Genomic DNA, 10,480 nt, shown 5'->3' with positions numbered 1-10,480 from the left:
CATAACAAGACAACTTGAGTTAGTTGGGTATTCCTTTCGCAAAGTTCCAGGTCAAAATCTGAAGTGAGATATCATGTCATGTTAATCTGCTTTCTGTCCTGTTTGTATAATGCTTTTAAGGTAGATAAACAAGAGTTTTACCACGTGTTAGTATGTAAAAGGCCTACAGGTAGGAATTTTAATACACTCACCTTGCTTATATGGAGGAAGAACTTTATGCTCACCAAAGGATTGCTATCATTTACTTCAGAGTGGAAAAATGAGAAACAGCAGTGCAATTTATTTTAATATATTTTCAGCATTTTTTTAAAAAATCTATACATTTAGAGTTCTTTCAATAATGAAACACAGCTCATCATTGAGTATAATCCTGCTACATTTGGTTCTGTTGTTTTTATGATAAAAAACACAATTTCAGCTCAAATACTGTACTGATATTCTTTAAAATATATGCAATTTATATACAAATAAAAAATTACATTACAAATCTTTTAATTGCAGTCAAAAATTATCTAAATATTTTGCAAAAATGTGTGCACCCACATCAGTGGAGTGTTCCTAAAAAGACTGCAATAAAACCAAATGCAGTTTTTCACATTCCTCAGGCTGAGGTAATGCCCACTTCTTCTTTACATACTGAATGTCTATCTGTCCAGATTCTTTGGCCAGCACGATGCCTAACAATCCATTTGTTTTCTCTGGTTCTCCCAGTAGAGTCATAGTTACCACACTGAAATCACAAGAACAAGGAAGAAGATTTTTAAACAAGGCAAAAATAACAGTAATCAGAGTTATCAAACATGTTTCTACCAGATTACTTGTAGTTAACTGATTCCACCTTTCTGCTTATCACAGTGTAATGCTCCTCGTCATTTCAAGTCCCAGCACGTTCTTTAGCTTTTCACCAGTTGCAATTATTTAATGTAAATAGAATAATCATAGAATCGTTACGGTTGGAAAAGACCTTTAAGATCTTTTCCACTAACCTAACACTGCCTTGTCCACTACGAAACCAAGTCCCTCAGCACTTCATCTATGCATCTTTGAAATATTTCTAGGGTATGGTGACTCCATCCCCTCCCTGGGCACTCCGTTCCAAAGCTTAGTAACTCTCTCAGTAAAAAAGTTACCACAGAATTATAGCACAGTAGGGGTTGGAAGGGACCTTTAGAGATCATTTAGACCAACCCCCATGCTAAGAGCAGGTTTACCTAGATCAAGTCACACAGGAATGTGTCCAGCTGGTTTTTGAAAACCTCCAGAGAAGGAGACTCCACACTCTCCCCTGGGCAACCTGTGCCAGGGCTCAGGCTCCATCACCTGAACAGTGAAATAGTTTTTCCTTACGTTTAAATGGAACTTTTTGTGTTCCAGCTTTTTTTCCATTAAGTTCTTCCTAGCATCCAATCTAAACCTTCCCTGGAGCAACTTCAGCCCATTTCCTTGTGTCCTATAATTCATTACTGGAGAAAACAGACTGATCCCCACCTCACACTATAACTCCCTTTCAGGTAGTTGTAGAGAGTGACCATGTCTCCTCTCATCCTCCTCTTCTCCAGCCTAAACACCTCTAGCTCCCTCAGTCACTCCTCATAAGACTTGTGTTCCAGACCCTTCACCAGCTCTGGTGCCCACACTCCAGCACCTCAGTGTCCTTATTGCAGTGAAGGGCCCAGATCTGGACACAGATCACAAGGTGTGACCTCACCAGAGCTGAGTATGAGGGACAATCACTGTTCACAGATCCCATCATCAATTTCTCATCATGACTTTAAAAATTATTTCAAGCTGTTAAAAATGAAGTGTGATACAGTATTTTCCAGCACAGTGTAACAACTTCAGCAAATCTGATTACTTTCTCCCAAAACTAGCAGCACTTTGCTATGGCTTACAAGGCTACAAGGAAAACTTTAACAGAGGGAACTTTAAGATCAAGCCTAACTTAAGCATAGGGAAGACAAAGACTTCCAGTAGAGTTCCCATCAGGGAACCTCAAGAAAATCCTCAAGACTACCATTGAGAAAGGCTAAATTAAACTGGTTTTCTGCATAAATCTAGAAGACACTCAGGCCTTTACATTGACTTTAGGAAAATTATTGTGAGACTACACTGCTGCTAGTCATAGTGAATATGTGCTAGCCAAAACCACTCTTGTTTACTTTGTGACAATAAACACAATATATTTCTTTATATTGGTAACCATGCTACATATAAGCATTTTAAAATGTTGTCCAATACGGTGCCTCTTTTAGGGGTTGATCCTGATCCAGCCAAGCTAGCTCTGAACTTAAACAACCTGGTGACTTCAGTGGGATCACAATTTTTCTCTTCATATAAACAGTAACCGCTCTATATGCAGATATCTGTCCCACCTGGTAACACCAAACTTAGTTTTGATTTCTACTAACAATATTTCTCCTTTATCAGACCATATGAAATAACTAAATAAGGATAAATTAAAATTTATCTTGCTTAATTAGTTTTAAAAACATAGAAAAGTAAAATCTAATAAACATACAATGTCAAGCAACAAAATTCATCCAAACTCTAATAAAAATATAAATTATAACAACACTAACATTTTATTTAAAAGAGAGTAATGTAATGTACTTACTTTTCTGATGGAACAGTCTGCTTTGCCACAGGCAACAAATCATTTTCCAAAAGATCCCAAATGTAAATATTAGATGATGCATCCAGGACAAAAAACACAGCAGGTCTTGTTAATGCCCATTGCAGGGCAATAATTGGTTGGCCATTTGTACTGTCATTCCACTGCATGAGGGGGTATTCTGATGTCATCTGGTATAACCTAATGCTTCCATCTGAACAGCCAACCTATATCATAGTCAAAAAGAAAATAGTTGCTGGGAATTAAACAAACTAAGGGAGATAAAAACTGCAATTCAGTTCTTAAGAATATCAAGCATGTAAATAAAATGAGTTTATACATTACATAAATAAAATTGGTTATCTGACTCCAGTGGCACATCTCATCTCACTCTGTGGACCATCTGGATTTTAACTTTTATCGTAATTTTGACTTCAAAAGCAGTAACTGTACTGAACGTACTAATCTAATCCACTAAGCCTGGGTTCAAGTCCTAATTTGTTATTTAAAACAAAATTCTCAAACTATCAGTTTCACTAATACAATGATCCAGCACAACTTGGCAGTAGTCTGCACTGGGGCAAGGTCAGAGCCTCGAGAGCAATTCCAACCCTACTTAGTGACACTTGTAATCTGTAAAAACAAGAATAGCTTTCAGTGGGACACACCATGCTTAACAGCATAATGATATTAAACTGATTCATAATGAACAATTGAAATCCAAAGACGGGCAGATATCACCAATATCAGATATTTTTTTAAAACCTTTGTCTTGCCTAGTATAACACAAGTTTTCTCTAATCCAGATTTTATGAGATTAATACAATATCTAGAATTTTCAAATGATGCCAACTTTTTACAGTGACTCTGCAAATTGTGCTTGCATTTAAAAGGACTCTGCGGATACAAACTTGTAAAAACTTGTAAAAGTTAGCATCACTCTAAATAAATGCATTTGGGAAAAAATAAGAACATCCAGGCTGGTAAAAGAAAGTTCTGACTGTGCAGAGGTGACAAAAAATACATACACTCTAGTCAAACACATTAATTTTCTATCTAGGAGTCTGATGTGGAAAGGACAGAAAGGAATACCCTAGAGCTGCCCCACAGACCTTTATTTGACAGCAATACAGCTATTTTATTCAAAATGATTATGTCACTAAGATATGTATGGTAAGAGTAAGAAACATCTGAGGCTGCATTAACAGCAGAAGACCTGCTTGGAAGGCTGAATTTCAGCAAAGACAAAGGACAAGTTACAAGACTGAAGTGAGATGGCCATTTGTTTCTGTGAGTCAGCTAGTCCACCTTTTACAGATGCAAAGTTCAAACACTAGGACAGAAGATTTATTGTCACTGTTGATGGCAGATTGGAATTAGGGAGGTAAATCTACTATCACATATAGTTAAATACGTCCAATTAGAAATCCCCTCTCAGCAAGTAATTAAAAAAATTAAACTTATATTAAAATGGTTTCATACCAAAAATAGTGGCTTTCCAAAAGGAAAAAAATCAATGGCACTGATGCTTATTGATCTCAGTCTGCTCTCCTGGGGTCTGAATAGCTTTGGAAGAACTTTCAAACCATTTCTTGTACCATGACCTACCAGCCCCTGTGAACCAGATAAAGAAAAAGAATGAAACAAAACAAACCAAAATTTGCTTTATCACTATTACAAGAAGAAGTATAATAATTCACAGAGCTGCTATCTTAAAAGAGCCTTAATAGCTAACAAATTTTAATAACAGTCTCTAATTACAAATTTTATATCCAGTCTACTGGCAAAATTTAAGTAAATGGGGCAGCTTCCAAAACAAAAAAATCCCACCCCAATGAGGTTAATTTCAGCACATTACTCACAATGTTTGTTCCAACAATGAAATGATTAGGATCAGAAGACAGAAATTTAATAGTCAGTGTCTGGGGCATTCTCTGGTGCACATCCTTTGGGAAAAGGCTAAGAAAAACATAAAGGTAAACGATAACATTAATACAGAAAGCCGTCTCTTAAAGAAATGCAAGTAAATACAGGAAACTCTTGATCTAAAAATGTCTGTCACTAGCTCTAGGAAGAAGTGTATATTAAAAAACCACATGCATCTAATGAAAATATTGTTAAATATACCTTATATAACAGTAAATTAATAAAGCACAGGAAACATAGCTTTGTGAGATACAGATGCAAAATCTAGATGCCTCTTTTCTTACCTGTTACTTAATTCCATAGTAGAGCTATGTACTAACTTCACTTTCCCACCAGGAACTAAACCTAAAATTACAAAAAATAATTATGTAAACTGATTTAAGCACTTTGCATTTAAAAAGTGCTCCAACCAAATTAAAATCTAAGATAATAAATAAAAATATATTTCATAATGAAATTGTTTGTTGTAGATACAGCTTCTGACATGTAAGAATCTTACATCATTTAGAACTGATACTTCAGATTGCAAACCTGAAGAGTTATAATCTTTAACAGAAATCAAAGAAACAGGACAGAGAAAGAGAAACATGGTTATATGTTTGGTTTAGTTTTACAGTATGCATAGGACTTCCTGGAATGTCTCTCTATAAAACCCAATTTTATCAATGATGCAAATGCACATTCATGTCACTTGGATTTTTTTCAATTATAGTTATGAGAGACTGTAATAACACTTCAATTAAGTTGGTGTATGTTATCTGTTAGTAGGAAATAAGTACTTCAAACACTTCAAATACAGAATTTTTGAAGAGGAAAGACTGAATGCCAGTGGTAGTAAAACTGTGCCAATACATAACCATAGCTTGAAAATGTACCTCTCCACAGACAAACCACCCAGATTTAGCAGCTTAAAACAGTCAGACATTGCCCACAAGTTTGTAATTTAGAACACTGATTTAAAAAAATGTATTTTATATAAACAATGAAGTAATGTTGAAAAGTATTCTAAAATGTATCATGACTTTAATTGCAGCCTTTTCCAGTTAGGTAAGTTTGTAAGTCTAAATTTGTTCAAAGAACAAAAAAAAAAACTTGTTTTTATTCACATAGCTCAGAAAGGGATGAATGGACTTTGTTCTTAATTTTTTTCAAGGAAACTTTTTCCTCACACTAAATCAAGTACCCAAAAGGGAATTTTCAGGACAATTAGCAAATGGAGATACAGGCAACCAGAAAGACAGATTTAACAGATTTGGTTAAAACTAAATAATGAACAAGAGGACATAAAGTCTCCCATTCTTTGAAAAAAATCTGTTGAAGACGTAAAAATCTGCTTTAACATTATAAGAAATGTGGTTGCCTGGTGACAATTACCAATAGAAAATTAGCAGATGAGATTCAGATAGCCGTGACAATAACTCTCATGATTACCTAACCAATAACCCCAGATATCAGATCTTTTCAGAACAAATCTTCTCCTCGTAAATTTTGCCTTCTTCTAAACTATTTTTTGTCATCACTGGCTCTTTCTCTCTCTTCTAACTTCATAATTTCAAGCACTTTATTCTACCTCTAATGTACAGTACTCACCTAAATCAGTTTGTGAACCAGCCAAATCCACTTTCCGTAATTCAATAACTACCTGAAAAGTCAATACTTAATATTAATAAGCAACAAATATTTACTAGATTTTAAAGGTGTTTTTACTAGTTGTAATAATGTATAAACTAAGCAACATTTAGACAGGTAGGTATAACATTACTAAGATTCCAGGTAGATTCTCTCTCCCACCAATGTCTGTGATGCTAAAAACAGCTTCACCTATCTGTTGAATTTTCCCTGCTGGAAAGCAAAATGTGGCATCTTCTTGGTTTGGTAAATCACAAAAAAAACCCACCCTAACCCCTCAAATGAGGAATTATAACACATTTCCTGTACTTTTCACTACTCAACTAATAGAAAGGGTAGATTATTTGGCCTGGATCTGTTGCTACTGAAGTTGCTACTGAGCTTTAAGGGATTTAAGTAGCAATATAGAAGTGAAATACTTTTATCCCCTTATCATTCACTGAGCCATTCAGTTCCTCAAGACAGATCAACTCAGATGTAAACAACAGGTTCAGCAGCTGGGCCAAAGCCGTTTAAGAAAACGACTGAAAATATCCGAGAGAAAGAATTGTCAGAACAATAATTAAGAGCAACAGACCTGGTGCTTACCTGCCCATCAATATTTTAGTCAGGATAATCTTATATAGATTTACACATTATGACTCTTGAACATTTATTTTATATAAATTCTGAATGTCATTTCTCACATACACTCAGTACTGTCTGTGGCACCACTGGGATTCAAATAACACAGGTGGGTGAAAGAGAACTGAGGTCTACCATTCAATTCATAGAAATATATTAACATATTCTTAGGAAGCAGAACTACAGACGGCCTGTTTTCATGAATTCAAGTACCTGATTAATAGTTTTGCCTACAGACAACATCATGGCATTAGGAAGCCAGGTAAAAAATTTTGAGGAAAATTCCAATAGAATGGCTAGTGTTGCTGTGCTTTTCAGGCAGGAAATTCTCATTAGAAATCCTGAACTTGGGTTGCTATATTTCAAGAAGTATTTTACTATTCCAACATGGGATATTCTCTCTTACCATACATATATTAACTCACCCACATATTGAGGGTTCCATTTTCATCCATTGAAGCTATCTGAAATGGAGGGCCTGACATTTCTATGGAAGGAATAGTAATAATTTATATTCATACACTGACCTTCACCCTGAACAATATCAAAGGATTTGAAACATTTCCTAGGTTAATACATTTATGATCTCAGCTGCCTAGAAATGGAAAGCCCCCTAAATTCCAGCAAAGAAGAAAAAAGTATTAAACTAGTCCATTCAGTTTGTTCTACCAGAGAGGTGGATGTTCCCTGTCTACATCATTTAAAACATCTGGCTTCTGCATAGACTTTGGAACAGATCATAAAGTGCAATAGATGAAATCTTGTAGAACCTGCAATATGCAGCATTTATTTGGACTACTATGGATTTCCAAGTGAAAATCTGCAATGAAAGTAAGCCTCACTGCTTGAGGTCTTGAGGATTAAACTTTCTTTGTAAAGGTTAGTCATTAAAAATTATGCAAAAGACACAGGAAGAACAACCAAGTACAGTCACATACAGTCAGATAAAAGTAAGTTGCTCCACTTTGTTAGATAGGGTGGGTTTTTTAGACATTACAGGAGCACTAATACTTCTCTAAAGAAATTCTGATTTCTTTAAAGACATTAAAGAAACACTAATTAAAGAAACCATTTCTCTAAAAGTAGTTTTTGAGTGATAACTTGTTTTACCATGGAAGAACAAAACATTGTCTTGAAAACAGACATTATAACAAGCATGCACCCACATCTGATGTGAAACTGCCCTGAATGAACATTACATACAAATGAGAGCAGAATGCAAACATGGATGTTGTGTGCAACTGATATTACAGACAAAATGAAAAGGCAGAATAGAATTATAAACTGGATTTTGGCTATGATATATTTGTTTCACTAGATATCTAAAAGACTCAGATATATTGATGCTTTGAAGAGCAGCTTACATACATACCCTCTTGATAAGAGAGGCTTAAGAGACCATAATTCTTATCAGTGTAGAGAGAGGTTGAGACAGGTTCCACTGCTAGTATGGGAGAGGTGTGGTTTACTGAGAGCAGAATGCCATCTGTAATTAAAGATAATAAAAGGTAAACACTCTATTATTTTCAACAAAAAACAATCAAAACCCTAATCACTTTTCAGCATATGGGAGAACGATGATTACAATGAATGGTAAATAATAAGTTTAATAATAATATACGTAATATATAATATAGATAAAATGAAAAATATACATAAAATAATAGAGAATAATGATAAGAAAACCATCAATCCTTGGTACAAGTCTCAAACAATACCACAAACTGTTTCCTAAATTAACAAAATACTACTAGATAATAATGTTTCACCATTTGTATTTATTTCTCATTTTCCAAATGCCTTCTGCACCATTTATGCCACTGTACAAGACATTTTATTAAAATCCATCATTTCAGGGTTATCATGAAAAAAATTACTTAATTTCAAGCTCCATAAATAATGGAGGTAGAAATAAATTACTGCTGACTATAGAAAAGACAAAATGCCAGAAAAATTACTCTTACAGAGGATTATTTATTAGAAAGCAACTAGGCTGAAACAAACAATTTATCACAAGAAAATATGCATTTACCCTTTAATAACATTTTGAAATAAATGTTTATTTAAAGCAATTTCAATTTATATTCCTTGGATATTCTTGATTTCTGGACTTGTTCTGTGAACTGAAACTAATTTCATTTCAGACTAAAGGCATAAAACTTTCTAAGTACACAGCATTAAAAAAACATGCTTGCTTATCTAGGTAACTAAATGAAACTGTATACACTGACCACTAGCCCATTGTGCAACACAAGCTCAAACATCTTTGGTCTTCTAAAAAAAAACTTAATGTTTACTTCATTATGGCTACTGCAATCAGATCAAACAAAAGATTTTGCCCATGTCTGTGACAGGTTTTCTGAGAGTACATTGAGTAATACCTCAATGTAAATTAAATGGTAGCACCTGCACACACTCCCCAAAGAGGAGGAAAAATGCATGAAAAAGGACTTCTTATAAGAAATTTATTTTTAAAATCTTAATATCCTTATCACTGATCTGGATGAGAGGGTTAAGTCCACCCACATTAAGTTTGCACATGACACAAAGCTGGGTGAGAGTGTTCTTGAGGGCAGGAAGGATCTTCAGAGGGACCTGGACCTCTGATTTCATGAGGTTTAACAAGGCCAAGGGCCAGGTCCTGCACTTGGGTCACAACGACTTCATGCACTGCTACAGATCTGGGGATGTGTGGCTGGAAAGCTGTCCAGAGGAAAAGGACCTGCAAGAGTTGGTTGACAGAAAACTGAACATCAGCCAGCAGTGTGTCCAGGGGGCCAAGAAGGTCAATGGCATCCTAGCTTGTGTCAGAAATAGTGCTGTCAGCAGGACCAGGGAAGTAATTGACTCCCTGTAGGTTTTATTAAGGGAGATAATATGATGAAAACTGCCCAAACTAATAATTGCATATGAGGTAATAGCTGAATAGTCCACTTTAATATTATAGCATTCCTTAGGTTCTACATCAGGTCTATCACCCCTCTACTCTCACTGCATGATTCATATTGAGCTGTCTTATATTTCTTTTCAGCTACTACTGATTGGCAATCTTTACTAGACTAAATATTACCTCTGAATTGGTTAAACCAGGCTACTGAGAAAGTGTTCTTAGAAGAATTAGTAGTGGCATTGTTTCACATCACACAGAATGACTAAACAGAAAGCAAGGACACTAACCAGTGGAAAATGTTGGAACTCTAAATGTCCAGTCAATTCCATTGATCATCATCTGAAGGCGCATTCTGGAGTCTTCTCGAAGATCCCACACCAACAATGAACCATCTGTTGTTCCAGCAAAAACTAATGTTGTTTTATTAGGACTAAAGCAGCAACATATCACCTGTTAAATAGTAAAAATATGCATGGTTGATACTATAATACAGGCCAATGTTTTGAAAAGCCTGAAATATATTTATTCTTCTGCAAATTGAGAAAAGACAGATTACAGGTGTTTATGGCAGAAGACTAATTTACCTAAAGGGGAAGTAGGATACAAGACTTTTGATAGCCCTTCCCATTTAAAGAGAATTGTGTAATCTGCATCTACTGCCACAAAGCTGAAGGAGGTCATTCAGCTAACTGTGTGATAGTGATGGGTAGAGAGAAGTCCTGACAACATCTGAACCAGCTGTTCTACTTCCATTCACTCTACAACCATGAAATGGAGTAAAAATTTAAAAAGCCCATCAA

At 35.2% G+C, this 10,480-nt stretch overlaps 1 protein-coding gene across 4 annotated transcripts in view; it reads right to left on the bottom strand.

The window, feature by feature from the left end:
- Nucleotides 1–330: 330 nt before the first annotated feature.
- DYNC2I1 (dynein 2 intermediate chain 1) overlaps nucleotides 331–10,480 on the bottom strand; it is a 30,324-nt gene continuing 20,174 nt past the window's right edge. For all 4 annotated transcript variants that reach the window (XM_061996478.1, XM_061996475.1, XM_061996477.1 and 1 more), the window contains 9 exons: nucleotides 9,968–10,130; nucleotides 8,163–8,276; nucleotides 7,216–7,277; nucleotides 6,128–6,179; nucleotides 4,822–4,882; nucleotides 4,474–4,570; nucleotides 4,094–4,225; nucleotides 2,615–2,838; nucleotides 331–730 (listed from right to left, as the gene is read on the bottom strand). In XM_061996478.1, coding sequence (XP_061852462.1) covers nucleotides 559–730; nucleotides 2,615–2,838; nucleotides 4,094–4,225; nucleotides 4,474–4,570; nucleotides 4,822–4,882; nucleotides 6,128–6,179; nucleotides 7,216–7,277; nucleotides 8,163–8,276; nucleotides 9,968–10,130 — 1,077 coding nt within the window. In that variant the 3' untranslated portion in view covers nucleotides 331–558. The remainder of the gene's footprint in view (nucleotides 731–2,614; nucleotides 2,839–4,093; nucleotides 4,226–4,473; nucleotides 4,571–4,821; nucleotides 4,883–6,127; nucleotides 6,180–7,215; nucleotides 7,278–8,162; nucleotides 8,277–9,967; nucleotides 10,131–10,480) is intronic.

Source organism: Colius striatus, chromosome 5 (assembly GCF_028858725.1).
Source record: "Colius striatus isolate bColStr4 chromosome 5, bColStr4.1.hap1, whole genome shotgun sequence".
Classification (NCBI taxonomy): Eukaryota; Metazoa; Chordata; class Aves; order Coliiformes; family Coliidae; genus Colius; species Colius striatus.
This window is presented reverse-complemented; position numbering and strand designations above follow the sequence as displayed.